Here is a 23,121-nt window from a genome sequence, read left to right on the forward strand (position 1 = left end):
CATCATCATCATAAGTAAGGGTCAGCCTAGTAAATAGCCGAACTGCCATACCTACGGTAGTCGGTCAGTCAGTCAGTCGGTCAGCTGTCAGCTCACCAGACCTCACTCTTCTTTTCACAACTACTCTCCTATCTCACCCTATTCCAGGTTATTCTCTTTTCATCTCGTACCTGTCACATGTACAAGTCATTCTGAGGGACAATCGACTTCAGAATGGACTCCGAGCCGTCCATCGTGGCCAAGCTAGATGCCTTCGCGGCGGCGCTACTGGCCGACTGGAACATCACCACCACTTGCATCGCCGGAGGTATCGTCGCCTTCCTGATCTATTCTTTCGTCACATCGCAAGATTCAGATATACATCCTTTCCTTCTCGCACGGCAATCGAGCGCATTCCCTGTCCGTCAACCAGGCCAATCGGCCCCGTACAGAAGTCTGGAGACTCCGCATGGCTTCCCTCTGCGCACCGGACTCAACGTGAAGGACCCTGGAACTCCCAAGTGGACCAGTGGCCGGAAAGGTGACTTGCGTGATATCTGGAAGACCGCTGTTCGCGGATCGGTGGAAGAGAACGGAGCGGTGACTGGCAAGCAGGGCAAGATCTTTACCGTGCTTGGAAAGAAGGCGATCGAGCACACCCTGGAGCAAGTTACCCAAGAGATCAATGTTATTGGAACCCGTCTACAATCTTCCAAGGTCAAGACCGTGGCAGTCTGTTTGACGGACTCGGTCGAGCTTCTAGCTGCTATCTTCGGTTTGGCCCCCTCTGCTTGACTCCATCATCAATTCATGGCTAACGGCGCGGTAGCTGGGGCTTTCTATGAATTTAAGATCACCATCATTCCTCACAACTTGCAACCGGCATCTCTGTCAGCGCTGTTACAAAAATCGCAGGCGGACGCGTTGATCGCCGAAGCTGGTTCCCTCGACTTGTCACTTGTTGCCAAGGATAACGAACAGCTATCGCAAGTCATCTGGGTTGCGAAACTCGGAAGCAGGCACATGGACTGGAACGATGTGCCTCAGGATGTGAAGGGTACTTTGGAAGTCAAGGTGTGGCACGAGCTGGTGGAAGAAAAGAAAGAGCTGGCATCGCTTGAAGTACCCAATTATGATCCAAGCACTCCAACACCTTCGGTGACTACTGTTTGGCCATCCAAGTCGTCTGAAGGCGACTTTGTCGAGTATCAATCGGAGGTGAGCTCTTTTCGTATCTCTCATCCTGGAATATCCAGTGGCTAATCGCCAGTGTAGAATCTGGCATCAGGCATCGCCGGCTTGTTGTACTCTTTGCCCCGCCAGCAGCGTTTCAGCCCCGGTGACCTTGTGCTGTCAATCGACTCCCTCTCACGATCGTATCCCCTGTGCCAGATCATGGCTGCACTGTTTGCCAATGCATCCGTCGCTATCAATTCGGTTGCCGGCGAGAGCGTGGACTTTGCTCTTGCGACGGTAGGTGTGTCTCCAACAGTCATCGTTGCCTCTTCTCGCACCATGTCGGATTACCACACCAAGTTCATGAAGCCTCACTCCGGACCCGTGTCTTCACTGGCACGTTGGATCCAGGTGCGAAGCCTGGATGCTGGATACATGCCATCGCACGGATTCCTGAGCCAGCTTGCCAATGTTGGGCCCACAGCCGAGCTATCCCTCGACAGACTCCGTCTTTTATGCATCTCCCACCGGTTTGACGCCGATCCCGAGGTGCGCCTTGACTTCGAGCAATTGACAGACCTCCGCCTCTTCACCGGCGCGCGTATCGTGTATGCATTGACTGGACCCGGCATTGCCGGTGCTGTGTCGCAGACCAATGTCTTCGATTACAGACGCTTCAATGGCCCCAGCCACTTCGGTGCCCCACTGAGCAGCGTCGAGCTTGTGCTGACGGGTGTGTCGGAAAATTCTGAGAAGGAAGAGGGTCAGGTAAGTGCAGTGAACCATATTCTATTTACCGATGCAATGTAGCTTACACGGGCCACAGATCACTGTAACTGGCCCCTCTGTCGTTTCGGGCAAGACGGTGCTACCGGTGCAAGCTCGCTTGCGTGATGACAACACCTTGGAGCTCTGTGCCTGAGATTCCTGTTGAGCGTTCTTGCATCATGCATGGGAAATCTGACTCTTTTTCCATTGTATTGCCCACTTGTCCATCAGTATCTCGTTTCGGTCCTGCTCGGGGTTGGGGGAGTGGGGGGAAGGGTTCACAGAATGACTTTTGCACAGCATCTTGATGAAAGTGTTTGAATTTATGAGTGTAGTTTCATCACTTGAATTCCGGGTGTCAATGACATGAAGAAAAGGATATGCATCTATTTTCGAATACAAGATATAGCTCCGAGCAAATTCTGAGAAAAATCATGGTAATGTACAAAAAGGAATCGGGAATGAAAAGCATCGAAAGCCTGAGCGGCGAATCCAAAACAAGGCGATCAAAGGCTTGTATCAATCATGTACACAACTCCCTGCTGTTGCCCAAGCCCCGCATGGGATGCTTCCGGACCGAGTTTGGGGCGGCATTTCTCATGAGGTGGACCCAGTCCCGCATGGTCTTAGCCCGGTCTTTCATCGTCTTCGAGATTGTAGCATCGATGGCCGTCTTCTGAGTCAAGACTAAGGCATTGTAGATGGGCACGACTTGCTCCAGCTTGCCGTCGATCTTTGTCCAGTTCCGGTACCTGATCTTCTCGGTGGGGAGGTTGGGGTTAGGTGGGTTCACGACGTTCTCCGCCGGGATCTTGGGACGCTCCGACAGGTTGGGCTTCTTCATCTCGAGGCGGAAGTGCTTGTTGTTCAGACTGGCCAGCAGACGCTCACTGTACGCGCGGACCAGGCCGTCCGTGTCCTTGCCGCCGAACTTGTCGAGGGCGCGCGCGGCGCTCAGCTCGAGCAAGACGCCGATGACGGCGGGGCGGCGGCGGGGGTCCTTGGCCGGATTGTTGTTGACGTGGCGCGGCAGACCCATCAGGTCGACGAACGACTGGGCGAGGCGCAGCATGCGGTCGACCTCGGGGCCCTTGAAGCCATGCTTCTGGGCGTGCAGGTGCAGCTCGAAGAAGATCTTCTGCACCAGCCCGGGGGAGCGGAGCGAGAACCCCGTGTCCTTGGCCTGAGCGGCCGCGAGGATGAACTTCATGGCGTCGTTCATGCCGGCGCGGCGCACCACCATCTCCAGGTTGAGCTTGCGGTTCACGTTGTGCAGGGCCGTCAGGAAGGCGGGCAGCTGCTTCCAATCGTCCTCGGTTTTCATGCGGCGGATCAGCTCGTTGGCTTTCGAGTTGCGCGGTTGGGCCGTGAATTCCATCGGCTGCAGGCGATATTCCTCCTCCTCGCTGATGGCCACTGTTACTGGGTGCTCGTCCAAGGTGCCTTGGTGCTTCTTCCGGTAGATCAGGAGCTTCTGCTGTTCGGATAGGTTGAGAGGGATGAAGACCTCATTGCGGAATTTGTTGAGGCCGCTTTTGATCTTCTTGGGAGCGTTGTCGAACGAGGGCACTGTATCGGGGAGGATAATTGGTCAGTCAACTAGTTGAATGGGAGGGTTTGTGGTCATCCGAGTCGTCGAGAGTTGAGGTTGCAGTTGTCACGCGGAAAAGGGCAGACATAGTGAATAGGGTGGAATCGCTGTACCTTTAGCAGAAGAGAGATATGTGCGGTTCTGTGTGTAGGATCCAACGGTTCGACCGAGAGTGCTTGCATTCTGGCAGCGCAATAGCCTGCTGTTCATGGCGAGCTGCGCCATTTCGATAGGATGTGGTTGTAAGAATGTGGCCGGCGGCGCGGGAGAGATTATTTCGTTCTCCCAAACTGGACTGCGGTAGGATTGACTCAAACGGCGGAGACAATGAGAAAGCCCACAAAAGATCCCCAAACGCTAAAGACTGAACTCCAACAAACAGACCTTCTCCGGAAATAATACCAAGTTCAGTGGAAGACAGACTCAAGCAACCCTTCACTAACTGAAAGTAGCGGGCGGCCGGCAGAAAATCTCCCGCAACAACATTTGGCGGACATCCCAAACAGGCAAGGGGCGGATATTCTGCCGGTCCGAATTTCCTCACTTCGCAATCTGTTTGACTCTAGGTTCTGCCGCTCTCTCCGTTCACTTGGGAAGACAAGTCCGCACATCTCGCCTCGCCATGGCGAACTCCTCCTCAATTTTGCAGCAGCTGGGCTGCTTCCGGTCGCTTGTCAGCAGGCCCAACACCATGCTGCAGACTCCCTCCGTGGCCGGCCGCCGAATGCTCAGCACGGTCTGGTCCGCCAAACCCAAGCCGGTTCCTCTGCCTAAAGAATTGCCCGAACAATTCCTCGCTCAATTACCGCATCGCATGCGACCTGAACTCGGTATGTTGCTTCGCCCGATCCCCAGCTTCCACAAATCTCCCGGGAGGAAAAGAGGATGGGGGACCCCCCCCACCGGCCCTCAACCTCCCTCCAAAAACCACCAGTGCCATTCTAACGTAGAACGGTGTCTCAGCTCCCAAGAAAAGAAAGATCCCCCGCCCGCCGCCGGGCCCCGCATGCAAGGACCCCGTCGGCGAAGTTGTTCAGCGTCAATTGAAAAAGCTGGATCCGTTCGGCAAGCGCCGCGAGCTCTTCGACTACCGTCGACACGCCCGCAGCGTCAAGCCCGGCGACATCATCCGGGTGACGTTCAAGAACGGCGACCCTTTCTCCGGCGTGGTGCTGAGTATCAAGCTGCGCGGCGTCGACACCTCGGTGCTGCTCCGCAACCAGCTGACGCGCGTCGGTGTCGAGATGTCCGTGAAGGTGTACAGTCCCAACGTCGAGAGCGTGGAGATCGTGCAGCGCACGGAGAAGAGGAAGCGCAGAGCTCGTTTGTACTACCTTAGGTGCGTTATCATCCACCCTATTCTCTTTCCTCGGGGAAGTTCTTCGGAAGGAGGTCTGGTTCTGTGGGTGAATTCTTGCTAACGAGTTGAACTTGTTTTGGAACAACAGACAGCCTAGACATGATATTGGTAGCGTGGAGAATATTGTCACCAAGTATCTCAGACAGAAGCGGGCGCTCACGGGTGGGGTTAAGAGCAACAAGAAGCGGTGATTTTGGGTGTCGGCTTGAGGTTCTGTCAATTTCGACGATGGGTATGTTTTGAGGCGAATGTATTATTATTTATGTTAACCTAGCATGTGTATATGGATCTTAGGTCCGGGTGTTCATTTTTTCTTTTTCTGCGCTTGTCGGATACAGTCTCACTCAAAAGATCTGCGATTGATTTTGGTTTTCACTCTTGTATTTGGGACATGTTCCTGGGGTTGAGGTGGGAAATTTGCTCGGCTGTTCACAGATTGCAGAGAAACATGTCGAACGCTACACAATCCGGATATGTTGTGTAGATTTCCAGCATATCGCGCTTATCATAGAGCCAACTGGTCAACGTTTCGACAACACTACTTCACCTTCCTTTCAACCCGAGCATTCGATCCTGTTCTCCCATAACCTAATATATGTACCGAAAGCTGGGTCATAATAGCAACGGGCACACAACGCACCAACCAAGACCCAATAGACAGCCGGAAACGTGGAACGCTCGAACATACTTCAGATTCTCTGAGTCCGTCAAGTCCAAGAAAGCAGTGGGGCCGAGATCTCTCCCCTCCAAGCCCCCCTCAGCTTGAGGCTGGATCCGAACGCGGCGTTGGTTCGTCCCAGCGAAGCAGAAGACCGAGCGTGGAGATGAGGACGACTTCGAGCAAGTGACAGACGATCATGGACCAGATTCCGAGCTCGTAGGTCAGACTATCAACAGAGACAACTCAGAAATAGAAATTCCATTTTTTGCTTGCATAGAGCGACTCACGCTTGACTCGTCTTGTAGAAGAACGGGCCAGCGATGTTGCCTGAGCAGTAGCTTAGGAAGAGCACAGCGTTGGTCACGACCTTCTTCGTGTACCGTATAGCGTCATTAGCCGTGAGGATAATTCATCCCCTGGAGCGTCCAACACGGAAAGCGAGAGGCAAGTCGCGGACGCACCGGCTGTGTTTGCGATCTGCATGCTAAGAATCAAGACGAACGCTGCATTTATTGACCCGGTGAGGTAGTGGCAGATCAAACGAGCAACACTGTTTCTTGGGGCACGAAACCCAGACAAAATGCTCCAGCGATGTTGGTTACAGGGAGATAGCGACAAATAGACATCGTCTGTTTTCGAATCGGTCGTTGAGGTACACACAGGCCAAAATGCTAGGGCCATCAATACTCCGTAGGGGATCTGAGAGGTCAACAAGAGGATTACAAGTGAGAGATATGATAAAGTACGCACCTGCATCAGGTGGGTTACGAGGGTAGAGTACCCAAGGCCTTTGATAATGAGGGTTCCGAAGTTGGAGATCCCACCGTTGGGTATACTGCCTGCGTAGATAGTTTGCATCAGCTAAGCTTGAAACGGTAACTAGCGGCTTGAGATCGTACTCAGTAGTCCCAAGGTGAAGAAGATATATAGCTTGTAGTCTAGGAAGGCTTCTCGGATCTGATGCGGTTTGATCTGTTGTTTCTCAATAAGTTACCTGTCTGGTTCTCTCTAAGTCGCCTGATTACAACACGACGCTCTCGCTGGCTGAGTAGAGGCGCTGTCACTGGCGAGTCAGGAAGAAAGAAGAACTTCACTACAAGCCCAAGCAGAACAGAGGTAACTACTGAGATATTTCCGGTTAGCATATGTCATATAGCACGTTGTCAGCATCAGTTCAGACCCTCTGTTCTCATGTTATAATGAACTCGTATTTCCAAAAAGGAAGTGACCCTTTGATCTGGCCTATGCCATAGCCTAGCAGGCCACCTAGTGCGATTCCTAGACCGTTGGCCGTATACCATAATCCAATTTGCACCGACTGTTCGCGTCTCGTGTACCACATGGTCGTGATGAGCATGATGGCTGGATCCGCGCAAGCTTCAGCTGCACCTCGCAGAGCTCGTACCATGGCCAAGGTGGTGAAGTTACGGCAGGCGGCTTGAATTATGAGAAAGACCCCTGACTCTCATCGTGAGTGACCAAGTTGTAAGTCTATATTCTCTGCATGGATGGTACGTGGTCCGGACTGGGTTTTGCTGCCCATCTTGGAATTGCATGTTTGTCGTTGTCGTGACACTGTCAAAGAGCTTGAGAATGACAGCTGAGCAGAGGCATATTGCTAAGGAGAAGAGGTTAAACACTTATATAGTACCAGGATTATGACCCTAATACCCCACTCAGAACTATAGCTATAGTGATCTCCGGGCTTCTGTTCCTTAGGCCAAGCCGTGGATCCGGAAGCTACCTTTAGCCGTTCAAGCATGTCATCGGAAAAGCATTGTGAGGATGCGAAGGTATCGGTCTCGCCCAATATGGGGAGATTTTCGCCCTTCAGTCCATCATGCTGTTCGCCCGAAGACAATGCATCGCACATGGTCTAAATTTGGTTTTCGGGTACTTATCCGGCTGATGGTGCCCTTTGGCAGCACGGCCAGGGTACGTGCGGCGTTGATCTCGGAGTAAAGCCGATATAGGCATGATGACGGAGCATAGAACGTCATTGAAAGAAAGCTGAATACATCAGTTGACAAAGAAGGGTTCAGAAGTCATCTCTCGGAGTCTTCGAGACGTTGATGGTCATGAAGTGCGGAGAAGTGGGATACCCCTGCGGGGAGCCGGGCAAAACCTGGGGTAATTCCAGTCCGGCTGCTAAGTTAGTCTTCGTCTCACATCTTGCCTCGAGCTTGGGACATAAAAATACTGCCCTGGGAATAATACACCACTCAATGATTCTGTCCCATGACATCGCTTTCTCTGCTTTGAGCATCTCACCTGCTCTAGCTTGGACTTTCTACGAGTAGTATCCGTGGGGAGGGCAGAGTTATGATTTCCTGAATGATACCCTTTCTTGCCCAACTTCTAATTTGATGACCTTCGATATCAAGAGTATGTTAGGCTGTATGCCATGCCGTGACGCCTTGTGATATTATCATTCGATGTGTTCCTTCCATCAAGTTGAACCTTGCACCGTACTCTTGATCCTAGAGATTGGGTACATCCGGGACAGAATATGATCCCAGTTGGCGCCACAGTTGGCTAGCTCAATCCGGTCAAAATGGGCATCGAAGTGCAAGAGAGGTACGGAGTACCCAGGCACATACATAGAATCTTCTCTAGAGGCGGGGAATGATGTGACAAAATCTAAATAGACCATCCCAGCTGAATCTAGGCACACTATCCTACAAGCAGATCTCCACATTGGTTAAGTGACCTGGGTTCATCTACCTATACAGACTAAAGTAAGAGGGTATGACTGATCGCCAAGTGCGGGCTATCTCGAGCTCAATCACGGACTAGCCTGGGATTGGCTACTTGCAGCTATTAACTTTTATCGATCAGTAGATGTTAGTCGGCCACGATGCACACTGCAGCATTGTGGCTGGTCCATGTATTCTGCAGTTCGACATGCCATATTAATGCATCTGCCTCGTGGGAAGCACTTTGGAATGACTCACTTGCCACTCGCGCGTCTGAGGCCCAGTGACTCGTTCTCCTTGTTCCAGAGCCCATCCATGAGAAGCAGGGTCAATAGTGATCCTTTCCCAGTTTGCGTGCGCAGTCAAGGCTATTCAGGGCATTGGTCTGCGAACTCTGCAGTGCGGACGGAGTACCTAAGCCACCAATGGAAATGACTTTGACGCGAGCGTTGAATCGAGCCCACGAGGCCAGCAATTGCATTATACTCCGTAAGTCAGGCTTGTAGACCATGAAATGCGGGGAATCTGGCGATCAGGCACCATACCGCCTTATCAGTGAGCTATTCCTGAGGAGCGGATGCCGCGTTCTGGAAGATATCAATTGAAGTTTCATTAAGGCTGGCACAAACATCGCTGAGGGAGGCTTGCATGATCAATGGCTCTCGTACAAACAAGCATCATAGTTCTGACCCGGGGTGTTGTAACACGTGCAACTCAAATCTGAAACCAGCAATCACGGCGTCGAAACACAACTGAGACAATGGGATGCGGAATATGGAGTACTTGCTGGCGATTTTGCAGACGAAAAGGTAGGAAGGTTCGTCTCGATCACTGAGTTGGGCATGATGGTCAAGTGCGTCAATTTTCACTCGTCTCGCAGCTCTGTATTTGACCAGCTGCAGATTGTAAGGAGCGATTTCCCTCCCCACGGTTTGAGAGAAGACGGCCAAGTCCGCCGGCCCCTCCCCAGTGCACGGAGTAAGCGCCCCTAAGGAAGGGGAGTTGCTGCACCGTCAGCCTAGCGGCATGCGTTCCGGAGCTCTGCCGTCCGCTCGCTCCCTTCAATACCCGAAGGGCAAACAACGGTTCGAGCAATAACTGGTCACACACCGACACTTTCGTCCTCTGTTCACCCACCCATCCAGCCATCTACTGCATTAGAACTACGACCTACTGTACCCCGGCTGCAGGCTTGCATTTGGTGTGCGGGTGGAGTGGGTTTCCATTGGTTCAAAGGGCCGTCATGAGCCTGCAGATCGAAAGAATAGGTGATGGGAGGTGGAATTGTCACATGCTCCCGATAAACCACCTGGGATGATGGCTGTCTACGGAGTGAGTTACTGAGGGGAGCATATCCAGGGACTCTTGAGCAACAGCAAAGAATTGACCTCGATCCTTTGCCGTGCTTGATCGCGGCTAGTCCAGCGCGATTCATCTTCGAGGTAGGGATCCGCCTCGCCTCGCTTTAGGCTATTGGTCGCATACCGGAGTATGGCTGCATTAGTGCACCTGCTAGCCAGGCATGGTCGTTTTGATATGGACGTCCAAGCAACATGGTGCTTGTGTCTTGACGTCGGAGAACTTACCTTGCGAAAGGAAATTCAGTGGTAGGTGGTCTTTCACAGACTACTTGGCGAAGGGAAGTGAGCTGTATGCGGTTTGAACTTCAATGGTGGTAATAGAGGCTGATGCTTGACCGCCGGGGGAAGACAGAACGAGTCGCTAACCTCTGAATAAGTCCACCAGGATAATTCCAAATGGGCCGAGCACTGTGTAGTGTGGCCTATGGAGTAATAAGGTCTCCGTATACTCCGTAGTAGGTGTGTATATCACTGTTTCATGACTAAATGAGATTAACTCGACATTTCACTTGGTTAGAATCGAAGTGACGGTTACAGTATGGAGTACAACCGGTAGTTTAATAAGTAAGGTAGTCATCCGATCGAAGATCTTAACTATCTTGACGAATTCAGTACTGCTGTACATGGCATCCTGGCAGTTAAAGACCGTATTGTTGCTAGTCCACAATCAGACTTACAGAAATTGATCCAGGTGTTTCTTTCGTAGTCTTCGAGAAGACCAAGGCAGTCCAACCATGGAACAATTGGTTGACCCAGAAATGTCCTCCAGGTAGCAAAGGCCGGCAGAAGACATGTCGTCATGTTCAAAGGGTTGCAAAAGGCCATGAAAGCAGAATCCGCCACGCAGATCCGAAGATCTCTGACGTGGGGGGTTTTGGCCATTGGACCAGAAGCCCTTCTTCTTCTGTGTTCTCAAAGCTGGGGGCCATCTTGGGGGGAGAAGAGGAGAGGGGGTAAAAGAAAGACCAAAGATTCCTTTCCCTCCCCGCATTATGCGCGATCAGTCAAGAAAAATCGGTCAAAAAAACGTGGTGAAGACTATTGGACAAGCTAGGCAAATAATCGAGACTGTAGTGGTTTCAACGGGTAGCTAGAAAAGACTACGTATTCTTCTAGTGAAAGAGTGCAAGAAAGGCTAAGGTGGCCGTTCGCAATAAATGGTTCTCCACGGCAGGAGTAATGATGAACGCACTGAATCATTACGGAGACAGAGAGAAAAAATGGACTGAGACCGACCCAGCAGCCGGACAACCCCAGGTCGGTATCGTCACCAGCCAGTCAGCCACTGCCAGCCTGCCAGCCCTGGAAAGAAAAAGGTCCCCTGCCCGGGAAGCCGTGCCCATAAAGTGACGTAATGAGCATAATGGGCGTATCTGCTCCGAACCCATCACTGAGAGCCGCAGCAACTGTGAGTGAGAATCTTGAGAGTTTCTACACTCAGCGTGGCCCGACAAACGGGCTGACTGACTGACTGCCTGCCTGTCTGCCTTTTTTCTCTTATTCTGACTAAGGCCACAAGGCCATTTAACTAATGAACTAGGTACTGTACCTTGGCTACCTCACTAACTATTAACGTGTTAGCTACTTTACTGCGGAAAAAGAACATCCAAATTCATAGTTTAAAAAAAATGTATTCAACTGCAGTGTTCAAGAAAAGCATCTGATGTGAACATGCGACTAAATTAGAAGGGCTACGGATTTGTTTCTCTAAAATAGCATCCGGTCATTTCCCCTCTCTCTCTCTCCCCCAGGTCATTACCTGCACCTTTAAGGGAGGGGGGGGGCCGCATTTCGTAGTAGGGGATGTTTAACACCCACAATCGACCCACTGCTGGCCACTTCTGGATAAGACGAAAAGTGGGTAGACTAGTGGCCATCCTCAGAGTGGGACGCCCGGCCTTTATAATGTCGACTGACCCTCCATTCCGCTGGAAAACGTCAACGTTCGAAATACATAAGCAAGGAACCGACTGGGAATCCCCATTTCCATCTGGATCCCGTTCCCTTCCTCATAAATCCGGTTGCCCCCGTCTTCCAACTAATTCGCACAAACTACATACATCTTATACTCTTTCGGACACTTCTACCATCATCACCACTACCACCATCACCGGCAATACAACCTTTCAAATCACCCTAGAATAATCCGACATTCAACTCATTCACGATGTCCCGAACTAAGGTCCTGCTCGTCGGAGCAGCAGGTGAAACTGGTGGCTCTATTGCGAACGGATTGCTCGAGCAGCCCAACTTTGTATGCAGCTCATAACCACCCCGCCCTGCAGTCCCGTCCATCTGGCCCTGGAATCTAATCGCAAACTTTTCCTCTTAACAGGAAGTACATGCCCTTGTACGCCCCCGTTCGGTTCAGAAGCCTGCCATTGTTGCCCTGCAAGAGCGGGGTGTTCAGATTCGCAAGGGTGATCTGAAGGGTCCTGAAGAGTCGCTGGCCGATGTTCTCACTGGAATCGATGTCGTCATCAGTTGCGTTGGCCCCTCAGAGCAACAGGATCAGATTCCCCTCGCCAAAGCCGCAAAGAATGCCGGTGTTCAGCGGTTTGTTCCCTGCGGTTTCATCACAGTGGCACCCCCTGGTGGCATTATGTGGCTGAGAGACGAGGTAGGTTGCAGCATTCTGGTTGGCTTACCCACATCTTGCGTTCTCAAACTAATCTTGACTCCAGAAAGAGACAGTCTACAACCACATCAAGCAGCTCCGTCTTCCTTACACCATCATTGATGTCGGTTGGTGGTACCAGTTCTCCTACCCTCGCCTCGAGTCCGGTCGCATCGATTATGCAATGACCTCCGCCAACAATGAGATCGTCGCTGACGGAAACACCCCCATCGCTTTGACCGATCTGCGGGATATTGGTCGCTATGTCGCTAAGATCATTGTCGATGACCGGACGCTGAACAAAATGGTCTTAGCATACAACGAAGTCAGGACTCAGAACGAGATCTACGATCTGCTGGAGGAGATCAGCGAAGAAAAGATTCAAAGGAACTATGTAGGTGTTCTCGAGCACTACTCCTGCCATAACATAGACTGACATCATAATCGTGACAGATCCCTGAAGAAACCATCTATACTCGAGTGCTCGCAGCCCGCCAATCCAGCGAAACATACCCGTTCGATCCCGTCAAGTTCATTCCCAGATATCTTGCCGAGTACCAACTATCCTGGGGTCTGCGTGGTGACAACACGCCGGAGTATGCCAAGTACCTGGGCTATATTACCTCCAAGGAACTGTACCCCGACTTCAGGCCCACTGATTTCAAGGAGTACCTTGAAACCGTCGTCAGGGGTGCGGCCAAGGGTGTATATACCGACCGCACCATCTCCAAGGCCCAGCAGCGCTTTTTCCCTCGATCCGAGTCCAGCGACTCTCTATACACTCGGATCTTCCCTCGCACCGAATCAAGCGATTCCCTGTACATGTCTCGATAAATGACGATATATGTACCTTGTGCTTGAGCAGGACACGACTCTCGGCGCTTGATGCGCCTATATCTTCCCTGATGCTCCAGCTTTGATCGAGTAGACGGTATCACCCATACAGCGATACGGTGGGCACAACACTTTGCGAACGCAGCCTGCCCTTGTTGCTTCTATTGCTTTGACCTTCTCATGGGTCTTTTTTCCTATTCCCGGGGTTATTAGACTGGCGTTTGTGTACCTATTGATGGATTATGACTGTCTTGAGTGGGTGAGTATGATTGCGTCACCACTCGCATCTATATACCAATGTACTTTGGAGATTTCTCCAATCACCCAGTGTCGCTGACAGGTTTCATGGGCACTGGAAAGATATCAAAATTCATCTTCTTTTCATCATGATCTGATTGAGGAATCAAACTGTAGTAAAAGCTTACACCATGGTGACTCACTGACGGCAAGCGCATTCCATCCCGCCTTGGAATTCTTCCCGGCTCTTTCCCCCAACTACTTAGCGATAATTTGAAAGCCTTAGGGCGCTTTCGCTAGTCTCGTTCACGGAGACCACGCGGCTACTTGAGATGTGTAGCAATGGCTCAGGAGAAATGTGATAATGATCGAGATTCTGATCATGTTCAAACAACGAGTGCTTGCGATGTCACGTCATGTCAGCCTTCTTCGTCTTCTTCGCATCAGCGCGCACGACCAGTCCTCCCCGTTTATGGAGGCTTAAGCTCGCATCAAGTCAATATACTCGGTGCGCTTCCATCTGCTGAAGTCAATTTGCATCGCTTGCTTATCTGTATCACAGCTATCGGAGGAGCAATCAATACGGGTTTTATGATCTGTGCAGGACGTGCGCTTTCACAGTAAGAGCACCAGCATTTCCCCATTCTTTCTTTTCGCATCATGCTAACCTCAGACTACAGGGCCGGAGTAGGTACCTCGCGAACCCCTCTTGTGATGGAGACACACTAACCACAAAAGCCTGCATCCATCTTGATCTCCTACACATGCGTTGGGATTATAGTCTACTTGGTTCTATGTGCTCTAGGTGAGGTTGCTTCCTGGTCTCCGGAACCATCAATGGCCGAAAACGCGTCCCGATTTTGTGACCCGGCGCTTGGCTTCACATTGGGATGGATGTAAGTCGGCCGACATATGATACCCCGGCTCCCTTGTATGATATGGACTAATCAAAACAGATATTGGTTGAAGTTCATGCTTGTGATTCCCAACCAATGCGCAGCGGGAGAGCTGCTGATAGCATACTGGCAAGGGAATGACGAGAAAGGGTATTCCATCCTCTGGATCACTTTGTTTCTGGCCATGATCATCGTTGCGAATTTGAAATGCACTCAGTATTTCGACAAGTACGAGATATTCATATCTGTTGTGAAAATAATCGTGATGCTCGGACTACTTTGTTTGTGCATCGTTCTGGCTTTGGGTGGCGGTCCAAAGCATGATAAGAAAGGTTTTCGTTACTGGAGCTACCCTGGGGCATTTGCGCAGCACTCTGGCAAAGAAGCTGCGGGCATACTACGCGCAGTCTTCCGAACCGTCCCATCTGCTACCTTGGCCTACCTTGGAAGTGAGCTTATGGGAATAACGATCTTGCGCACGCATAATCCGAGAGAAGCTGCAGGGCAAGCCATTGAGTCGAACTGCTACCGCATCCTGGCCGTCAATATTGTCAATGTGGCTCTTTTAGGACTCCTCGTTCCCTCTGATGCGCATGCTTTGGCTTTAGGTCAAACGCCCGACAAGCCCCGCCCGGCATCAGCTTTTGTGACAATCGCACAGTATACTGGCTGGTCGCAGCTGCCGCATATTCTTAACGCTTTTCTACTAGTCTGTGTCATTTCTGCCGCCAGCCAAGCCCTATATCTAGCGACGAGGACTTTGTACGAGCTCGCAATAGATCAACATGCTCCTTCTTTCTTGGACCGCACCAATAATCGAGGGATTCCGATATACGCCTTGGGTGTTTGCGCTGTGATCGGGTGCACTGCATATCTGAACGCTTTCAGCCGGTCACAGAAGCTATTCAAGAACCATGTTAATCTGGTTTCGATGTTTAGCATACTTACATGGGCCTCTATGCTTGTGGTTCATATCTCATTCGTGCGAGTCCGAAAAGTGCAGAGGATCGCCGACGGTGATCTCGTCTTCAAGGCTCCGTTTGGAGTGTTTGGATCATGGGTCGCATTGCTGGCGTGTATCTTTTTCTCCATCATTCGTGTGTTTGATCTCACGAACAGTGATGCGGAACCCAGGAGGTTCGACTATCTGGCATTTATGACTTCATATGCGGGGATTCCCCTTTATGCTATTCTTGCCGTTGGATACAAGCTCGTCACCCGAAGCCACACGGTTTCACCTGATAGTGTGGAAATGAAGTCCATCAAAGCTGGGCAGGACACGGTAGGCGCCGGTCGGCCCCCTGCAGCGTGGGGCCAGCCTCTTCAGGTCCGCTCAGAAACCGCCCGCATGCGTTGAACCACGCAGAGGATAGAATTGGGAGGAAATTGCTTGGAAATGCATGGTCATAGTATGTTGAGCCGATCGGGTACCTCTTTGCGCACTGACATCTTAGTTCCCGTTTGGAGTACCAATCTCAAGGGAATTGAATTCTCTTCTATAAATTACGAACGGTGCTTCAGGTACAGCAGCGGAGCTGGCGAGCATGACTTCTGAAGACTGGCGAGTGTTGCTGTCTGGTGGATGCAGATGAGTGGCATGAAGGTAACGATTCGCTGGTCGTGACCACCTGGATCACAAGTCTCGAGGCATCCGAGATACATAAACGTCTGTAAGTCAATGCGAAACGGCAGATCCCGTGAGTGGTAGGGAAGTATCATGAGTGCAAGTGGGCTGTAGAATTGAGGCTTGAGGCAGCCGGCGTCAAGAGGAGCAGATGTGATTCGCCCAAGAGGGGCAACTGGAGGGCAGGAAGCGCGGGATTGAGGTGAGCTGTCAGTCAATCTTGACTCGCTCTTAGCGCCAGCCACACCCGGAGTTGAGTTCGGCTTGTTTGTATTTACCCCAACTCATATAATATCCATCTCCTCTTCTCTGTTCTTCAGAATCCATTTCTCGATTCACTCAGAACAGCTAGGTATTCTAATTCTTTCCTAATGCTTAGTCTTTCTTGCCATAGACTGACCGAATGGGTGTGTTGAAAAAGGCGTCTGGTGCGGAGCGCCGCCTCGATCATCCACCGTGAGCTTTGGAGATATCAAGTTCCCCATTGCTACCAATTAGCAATTGCCAACGACAGCACTCAAGTACCTCGGTATGCACTGGACTTATCGAGGCTGGTCAAATAATCTCATGACTTGACTTTGTCAGTCATGACTCTTCCCCACACTCCGAGCCGAAGTGGGCAAGAATTGATTCAAATCATAGACAACATCAACGAGAAATACTCGCTGGACATCCCCAATCCCCGGAACTATTCCCCCGGTGGTGATAACAAGACTCCGGCGTGGAGGTGTTATAATGGGCTCAAGATTCTTTACTTCCTCACAGTCCAAGCCCCTTTGAATCGGGTTCTCGACAGCTTAGAAGACTGGGTATTGGGTCAATCAGAGATACCGGCCGACAAACATATATCGTATCAGGCAGCTGGACACCGGAGCTCGGTCACCCGAGGCTCAGGACTGGGCGGGCAGCGCATGCCTCTGGGTGCCAATGAAAGGAAAGAGCGACTGCACTACCTGTTGAGACTGATTGACGACGAGGTCTGGTTTCTGAAAAAAGGCTCGTTCCAGACGAACAAATTGGTGGAGAGCATATCAGACGAACCAAAAGATCCAACGCTTAAGTCCTTGAAGAGAAGTATCTCAGGGGATGAGGACGAATTCCACACTGCGCCGAATTCTCCGGCCAAAGACCCTGCAGGGCAAGGCTCACCCATGGACACAGACCATCACCAGCTTGATGTTGGAAACTCTGATCAGGGTCTCCTCTACCGGCGGCCAGCAGCTGCGGCTGTCCCGAGCAACATTTTTCAACGGGCTCGTCGCTCTGAGTCACAGGAAAAGCCTTCCAGGTTCTTAGAGAAACTGACCGCGCCTGATAAGTACCGGCGCTACGACGCCGCTGTACCTGCTGCCCCGAGTGCGGCATCTACAAGCTTCGCGCCAACTATGGCGTCGTGCTCGGACCTTTTCACCTCCCACAAGCGTCCATATGACACGTCCTTCATCTCGACAACCACTGATGCTACTGAGCCTATGCTGGAGGTTGAGTCAACGTATGAAGGCTCTTCGGTGGTAGGACACATGCTCAGTGAAGAGATGAGGACGACATTCGACCAGCAGAGTCTGAATCTAGACTCAGTCCAAGAGCCTTCGCGGTCCGAGGAAGGCCGAATCTTGGCGGAGCTTCGACAGCACGGACCGTTCAGTTACGAAACTGACGGACAAACATTGTCACGGTCAATTCCACTTCGCTATCGATACGCACTGGAAAGGATTGGCCGGTCCTGGAATGTGCCTCTAAAACTCATGTTCGCTGGTGATAATATCACCTTTAAAACTCTAGATGAATATTGGCAGTGGGTTACAGGTCATAAGCAACGCGATGGCAAGCCACTCCCTGAAAAGCCGACTCGCAAGGCCTGGGAAGCTGCCGTTGGTAATTTCAAAACTGACAAACATTCCGAGGTGGTTGTTCTGTCAGGGGACATGGAGTGGTGTACTGGGTCCGAACGCGGTATCCTCAAGTTAAAATTGCATCCGCTAAAGACAGAACGAACCTGCCGCTTCCACCGACGCTTTGGATCAGATCGCTTTCTCAGTCTGACTATACCCGCCCCAACCCGGCCACCACCCCATCTGCGGATGACCTCGCAACCTGCTCTCCTGCGAGAAACCATAGCTCGCTGGTTAACACAAGAGGTGCATCGATGCTTAGGGAGAGACTGGAGACCATTCTTTGTGGAGGAAGTGAAATCGAAGCGCAAATCCAGGTCGGAGCCGAAATTCCGAGTGGACTTCTTCGCTGTTGGCGGCAAGGATATCAAGAACAGTAACCGCATGCCCTCGTACATATCTCCCCCGAATCAGGACAGTACAAACCACACCTCAATGAGCTTGGAAGCTCTAATCAATTGGCATATGCCCCCAGATGCTAATCTCGATCAGTCTAACTGCAAACTTTTTCAACGATTTTCTTTAGGCCTTTCCAAAACCTATGCAACAGTGGTACTGCGACCATCGCAGGTCCTGTCTCTGCCAGACCTTCCGGGCCGTCCTGTCATGAACGATGGCTGCGCTTTGATGTCAAGGGCAATGGCCAGTCGCATCTGTGATATGTTGGGGATCACGGGAATGACCCCTAGTGCCTTCCAAGGTCGATTTGCGGGAGCCAAAGGGTTGTGGATGGTTGACCGACATCAGTCGCAGCTCTCAGCCGAATGTGATGATGAAATGTGGATTCAGATATCCGATTCGCAGCTGAAGATTCATCCGCACCCCCAAGCTTGGCGGGAGCCTGTGGACGATGAGCAATTGACCTTCGAGGTTGTGACGTGGTCCAAGCCATTGCATTCGGTCGATTTGAATATCCAGCTCTTAGCCATCCTCGAGCATGGTGGACACGTTAGGGAGCATATCGGCGACCTCACCCGGCAAGGAATTCAAGCGATGTACCAGGATTTTGTGGAGGTACTCCAGTCCGATAGTCCTGTACTTTGTCGTAATCTCATTCAGAAACTCCGGCCTTCAGCGGATAATAGCTCTGGGCTGATGTCACAAAGGGTCAAGCGTCTAGAGGAATGGACGGCGAACGACGCAGAGTTCATTATACGACTAAGTGAAGCAGGGTTTGGGCCTCAAAGCTTCTATCCTCTCCGTAAGCGGATTGGGAAATGCCTTAGGACCGTGCTCAATCGATATGTGGATGAATTGCATATAGAAGTCCCTCTTTCAACCTATGCTTTCTGTATAGCAGACCCGTACGGCATTCTCAAAGAGGACGAGGTACATCTCGGTTTTTCCACCAACTGGCGCGATGGCCAAGGCCAATTCGATGATATCATGCTAGAAGGCTTTGAAATCCTCGTGGGTCGACTTCCAGCCCATCTTCCCTCTGATATCCAACGTCGGAAGGCTGTGTGGAAGAAAGAACTCCGTCATTTCAAGGACGTCATCGTATTTCCTAGTGTGGGTAAGGTAGCGTTGGCGCACATGCTATCCGGCGGTGACTACGATGGTGACACTCCTTGGATCTGCTGGGATCAGAATATCGTGCGCAATTTCTTTAACTCGGACCTTCAAGACGTTGAATATCCTCCGGACCACTTTGGTCTTACGGAATATTCCGTGCCCATGCGCGGAATCAAGACCATGGACGAGTTCCTCGAAAGTGCGTTCAAGTTCAACCTAACACTGTCGAGTTTAGGACGCTGCACGGTCGAGCATGAAAAGATTGCATATGACGAATCGATCAACTCGCGTAGCGCTATCGAGCTTGCTAGTCTCCTGAGCCACTTGGTAGACGGGCGTAAAGGAGGTGTACATCTGTCTGAGCAAGCCTGGAGACAATATCGCAAGAAGATTAGTCCTCGATTTCGTGATTTGCCCGCCTATAAGGATCCTCAACGAAGGCATAAAAAGGCCAACATCATCGACTTCCTTCGCTTCGAGGTAGCTCGCAAAGAGCGTGATAAGGTACTAACTCAACTTGAGACATCATTCCCGGAGCACAAATCGTCAGGTCACCACGATGAGGACCTCCTACGAGTTTACAAGGAGGTCGAGCGGCAAATTGCGCATGATCCCGAGATGGGAGCCGCCTTGCAAACTGTGGCCCAGCAGATCAAGGATCTACGCACTCAGTACAACGAGTTCGCCCACCAGAGCACCGAATCTTTCTCCGTCTATGCTCTACAAGCTGCCGAACAAGCTCAAGTCATTAAACCTCCATTAGGCACCCATCCTCTGACCCAGGTATGGAAATATTGCCCGGACGAATGGCTTCGTTACCTAGCTTCAAGTACGTATCAGCGGTACCCGAAATCCAGCTTTGTTATACACGCCTTCGGTGAGGTTCTTTGTCAGATGAAGTCAAGTAACATGTCGGCGCGAACGGTAACGCATGAGATCCTCGCCTGTTATCGTGTCAACCCTAAGGTCATTGCGCAGCTCACATTTCGAGACACGGTGGAGGAAGAAAGAGACAGCGGCGTGGACGAGGATGAGTACGAGGGCCATGAAGCCATAGAAGCGATGCACTTGGGGTTGCCATCTCCAGCAGCGGGCGGATACTACGACCCGGATGACGGAATGTCGGTGGAATGAGGGAGGTTTCAGCTTCGGCCGGCATGAGCCATTGGTTGGATATACTCTGTGGGGGGCTGCTAATTCTTGGTTGGTATCTTGCTCCCTTGCTAAACAAAGTTCCTATTACTTAATTGGACTTTTGGATTATTGAAGATTGGGAATCATGAACTTGATTGGGAGCAAGATCAAGAAGCTGCGAGAGGCAGGCGGTGGAACGGTGCAATATACGGGAAGGCGGTGGAGCGGCATCACATGTCATTTTCTTTACGCGATGGCTGCAAACGGCATCTTCCACGAGCTGCAGTGCGTGTCCTGCTGCTTCACTCAATCTCAAACTGCACGTCGGCTCTTCCTCCCGGACGAACCAACCAACGACTGCATTGACTTGTGACCCCGAGTGGACATGTGAAGGGAGGCGTTTGCATGTGGCTGAGGCTGTAGGGAAGTAGGGATAAGCCAGTGGATGATTAGTGGGAGAGTGTGCGAGAGTGGGATGATACGTCCCAGTTGACAACTAAAAACCAATAGGTAGTGAAAGCTGCAGTTCCGATGGTGTAATAAGTGGCATGTAAAGTGGTAAGTTAGTGGCCAGTCTGATGATATGTGCTAAAATATCATGATATATGATATATGTATGATATATATATGATATATAGTGATATATGATATATGATACTATAGGCTGAATCCAGTATTGGGACTGAGTTCCAAGTCAGTCTCGGCTCCTCTTTGGCCCGCCGCGCCTGGGTTTTTCCTCTCTCTTGCTTTGCACGTGAAAGTCTCTCCATCTCTCCTCCACCATCCATCCAAGCATTCAATCAATCCGCTCACTCCCTCCCTCCCTCTCCCTCTCTTCCTTTTCTCTCAAGCAAAGCTTCGCTCGGGATTTTCATCTTCCTTCAACTGCCTTTTTTCTCTCTCCTGCCCCTCTTCTCCACTCCCTCCGACCCCCGCCCTCCCTTCTCTTTCGCCCACCCCTCCTCATCTCCCGAATAATCAGGTAGGCTCAAACATACGCGCCTAAGCCTAGCTGAATTATCCGCTCCTTATTGTTCCACTATCTCGACTCTTTTACCCATTCCGGTCGTCGGAGGACAGCCATGGACCACCGTCCAACCGACGGCATCTCTGGTCCTGGTCCGAAGGCGCCCATTTCTGCTGTTCGAGACGCCACGACGTCAGCCCATCCGTCTCCTATATTAGCAGCTTCTTCGACCTCAAAGGCTTCTTACACGGCGTCTCCGCCCGCCCCTTATCCTCCGTTTCATCATCATGCTCCTCCCCCGTCTTCTATGATGGACGTTGATCATAGTACTGCGGCTGAAGATCGCTCGCGTCGAGCCACCAGTGTCCTATCCATGGATGATATCGAAGCCGCTCAAGCCTTGGAAGGCTTGCGCACCGGTAACTACCCTCCCGCCTGTCTCCTTACTATGGGCATACCCTCCCGCTTTCTGCTGCCGCTGCTCCCTTAAACACAATTCCTCTGCTATGTGCTATACTGCGGAACAAATTTGGTAATGGGTCTGTCTATTGGCAATCTAGAATATGGTCAATCGCCTCGGATCGCGCTATCCTCCGATCAAAAGCCCCAGCCGGAACCCCTCCTCTCTCTCCTCACGTCTACCCATCCTCTCATCTCTTCCGCCATCAACGGTTCTGTGTCGGCCTATGCGAACTCCAAGTCTTACTCCCCGCGTTTCAAGTCCGGAGCCGAGTTTATCGAACGGAATATCGGGTCGCCGGTAGCCAAGTCGGTGGGTACGGTTGGTCGAAAAACGGGTATGGAGAGTGGATTGCGGTGGGCGTTGCAGCGTCGGGCGTCGTCCTCGGCCAACTCGGGCCGGTCGAAGCGTCGTAAAGTGAATGGTAGTGACGGTGGTCAAGAGCAATCGGCGGACGCGGAGGTTGACGTCGAGAAAGGCTCCGTGGATGACAACATGGAAGGCAGCGTGGAAGGTCCTCCGCCGTACGATGATCAGACATCCCCCAGCTATGATGAGGTTGAACGGGAGAGTCCCTCGAGACAGAACCAGCCGACCTGGCCGAGTCGGTTGATGATCTCGACGTCCGGTTTGGGCGTCGCAATGAGTGAGGAGTCGCTGCGCAGCCTGCAGTACTGTCTAACGTGGCTGCGATGGGCGAATGGGCGGCTGGGCAAGGCTATCGTGGCACTGCAGGGTGCGCTGAAAGAGTGGGATAATGAGTCTGAGAATGGTCGTCGGGATGCTTCCTCGCAGGCGAGTCTCCTGACTCAGCGGATACAAGCTGTCAAGGAGGATGTCCTGTCTACCTTGAAACGGGTCGTGGATATCGTCTCCAAGTACGCTGGTGGAGCGTTGCCGGAGAATGCCCGGAATTTAGTCCGTCGCCATCTCACCTCCCTTCCGCATCGATTCCAGATCGCTTCGACCTCGAACCCACCGCCCGACTCGGCGGCGGCTGCATCCGACACCACGGTTAGCGCCCATCGAATCCTGGTCCTTGCTCAAGAAGGGCTCGACATGATGGCCCAGGTCAGTGGTGTTGTCAACGATACTCTTGTCAGTGCCGAGCTCTGGTGTGAGAGACTGGGCCGGAAGCGGCCCGAGAACAAGAATACCGCAGATGTCAAGCAGCCGGAGCAACACAGGGAGTCCTATCCGGCTGATATCAAGCGACCCGTTCACGAGCCTTCCCCTCATGACGTGCCGATGTCGGGAATGGAAAAGGTGTGAAGGGAGTGTTAGCCGTGACAGCTGATCACAGGTGATGCCTAGTGGAAATCTAGGTGACCCTGCAACTGACAGTGACATATC

General features: G+C 51.7%; 8 protein-coding genes across 8 annotated transcripts; 6 read left to right on the plus strand and 2 right to left on the minus strand.

The window, feature by feature from the left end:
- On the plus strand, positions 1 to 2,389 carry BP01DRAFT_353153 (uncharacterized protein). The gene is made up of 4 exons (XM_025574109.1): positions 1 to 754; positions 809 to 1,197; positions 1,255 to 1,923; positions 1,982 to 2,389. Exons 1-4 carry the CDS (start codon positions 214 to 216, stop codon positions 2,075 to 2,077), a joined length of 1,695 nt encoding a protein of 564 aa, XP_025434834.1. The 5' UTR covers positions 1 to 213; the 3' UTR covers positions 2,078 to 2,389.
- Positions 2,390 to 2,446: 57 nt separating this feature from the next.
- On the minus strand, positions 2,447 to 3,739 carry BP01DRAFT_288252 (uncharacterized protein; the record flags this gene model as incomplete). Its single annotated transcript, XM_025571531.1, has 3 exons — positions 2,447 to 2,675; positions 2,751 to 3,492; positions 3,628 to 3,739. 3 exons carry the CDS (start codon positions 3,737 to 3,739, stop codon positions 2,447 to 2,449), a joined length of 1,083 nt encoding a protein of 360 aa, XP_025434835.1.
- A 397-nt stretch (positions 3,740 to 4,136) lies between these two features.
- Positions 4,137 to 5,065, plus strand: BP01DRAFT_379245 (mitochondrial 54S ribosomal protein bL19m; the record flags this gene model as incomplete). Its single annotated transcript, XM_025577135.1, has 3 exons — positions 4,137 to 4,344; positions 4,478 to 4,853; positions 4,963 to 5,065. The coding sequence occupies 3 exons, from the start codon at positions 4,137 to 4,139 to the stop codon at positions 5,063 to 5,065; spliced, it is 687 nt and encodes a 228-aa protein (XP_025434836.1).
- A 566-nt stretch (positions 5,066 to 5,631) lies between these two features.
- Positions 5,632 to 6,892, minus strand: BP01DRAFT_379246 (putative MFS allantoate transporter; the record flags this gene model as incomplete). The annotated part of the gene is made up of 5 exons (XM_025577136.1): positions 5,632 to 5,761; positions 5,823 to 5,862; positions 5,916 to 6,234; positions 6,286 to 6,370; positions 6,765 to 6,892. The coding sequence occupies 5 exons, from the start codon at positions 6,890 to 6,892 to the stop codon at positions 5,632 to 5,634; spliced, it is 702 nt and encodes a 233-aa protein (XP_025434837.1).
- Positions 6,893 to 11,614: 4,722 nt separating this feature from the next.
- Positions 11,615 to 13,536, plus strand: BP01DRAFT_114257 (aromatic alcohol reductase). The gene is made up of 5 exons (XM_025570342.1): positions 11,615 to 11,846; positions 11,928 to 12,212; positions 12,277 to 12,603; positions 12,663 to 13,302; positions 13,458 to 13,536. The coding sequence occupies exons 1-4, from the start codon at positions 11,760 to 11,762 to the stop codon at positions 13,041 to 13,043; spliced, it is 1,080 nt and encodes a 359-aa protein (XP_025434838.1). The 5' UTR covers positions 11,615 to 11,759; the 3' UTR covers positions 13,044 to 13,302; positions 13,458 to 13,536.
- Positions 13,537 to 13,829: 293 nt separating this feature from the next.
- On the plus strand, positions 13,830 to 15,676 carry BP01DRAFT_311494 (putative amino acid permease). The gene is made up of 4 exons (XM_025572453.1): positions 13,830 to 13,900; positions 13,961 to 13,967; positions 14,019 to 14,176; positions 14,237 to 15,676. Exons 1-4 carry the CDS (start codon positions 13,872 to 13,874, stop codon positions 15,531 to 15,533), a joined length of 1,491 nt encoding a protein of 496 aa, XP_025434839.1. The 5' UTR covers positions 13,830 to 13,871; the 3' UTR covers positions 15,534 to 15,676.
- Positions 15,677 to 16,387: 711 nt separating this feature from the next.
- BP01DRAFT_311499 (RNA dependent RNA polymerase) lies at positions 16,388 to 20,343 on the plus strand (the record flags this gene model as incomplete). The annotated part of the gene is made up of 1 exon (XM_025572454.1): positions 16,388 to 20,343. The coding sequence occupies one exon, from the start codon at positions 16,388 to 16,390 to the stop codon at positions 20,339 to 20,341; it is 3,954 nt and encodes a 1,317-aa protein (XP_025434840.1).
- A 1,272-nt stretch (positions 20,344 to 21,615) lies between these two features.
- BP01DRAFT_287958 (putative clock controled protein (Ccg-8)) lies at positions 21,616 to 23,040 on the plus strand (the record flags this gene model as incomplete). The annotated part of the gene is made up of 2 exons (XM_025571521.1): positions 21,616 to 21,727; positions 21,869 to 23,040. The coding sequence occupies 2 exons, from the start codon at positions 21,616 to 21,618 to the stop codon at positions 23,038 to 23,040; spliced, it is 1,284 nt and encodes a 427-aa protein (XP_025434841.1).
- Between the last annotated feature and the right edge of the window lie 81 nt (positions 23,041 to 23,121).

The sequence above is a fragment of the Aspergillus saccharolyticus genome (assembly GCF_003184585.1).
Source record: "Aspergillus saccharolyticus JOP 1030-1 unplaced genomic scaffold BP01scaffold_3, whole genome shotgun sequence".
Taxonomy (NCBI): domain Eukaryota; kingdom Fungi; phylum Ascomycota; class Eurotiomycetes; order Eurotiales; family Aspergillaceae; genus Aspergillus; species Aspergillus saccharolyticus.

Excerpts from the sequence above, each read along its gene's own strand:
- BP01DRAFT_353153 (XM_025574109.1), top strand. The coding sequence starts at position 214 with ATGGACTCCGAGCCGTCCATCGTGGCCAAGCTAGATGCCTTCGCGGCG. Across the intron at positions 755-808 it reads GCTTCTAGCTGCTATCTTCG|CTGGGGCTTTCTATGAATTT; the intron begins GTTTGGCCCCCT and ends ACGGCGCGGTAG. Across the intron at positions 1,198-1,254 it reads TTGTCGAGTATCAATCGGAG|AATCTGGCATCAGGCATCGC; the intron begins GTGAGCTCTTTT and ends TCGCCAGTGTAG.
- BP01DRAFT_114257 (XM_025570342.1), top strand. The coding sequence starts at position 11,760 with ATGTCCCGAACTAAGGTCCTGCTCGTCGGAGCAGCAGGTGAAACTGGT. Across the intron at positions 11,847-11,927 it reads TGCTCGAGCAGCCCAACTTT|GAAGTACATGCCCTTGTACG; the intron begins GTATGCAGCTCA and ends TCCTCTTAACAG. Across the intron at positions 12,604-12,662 it reads AAAAGATTCAAAGGAACTAT|ATCCCTGAAGAAACCATCTA; the intron begins GTAGGTGTTCTC and ends TAATCGTGACAG.
- BP01DRAFT_311494 (XM_025572453.1), top strand. The coding sequence starts at position 13,872 with ATGATCTGTGCAGGACGTGCGCTTTCACA. Across the intron at positions 14,177-14,236 it reads GGCTTCACATTGGGATGGAT|ATATTGGTTGAAGTTCATGC; the intron begins GTAAGTCGGCCG and ends TAATCAAAACAG.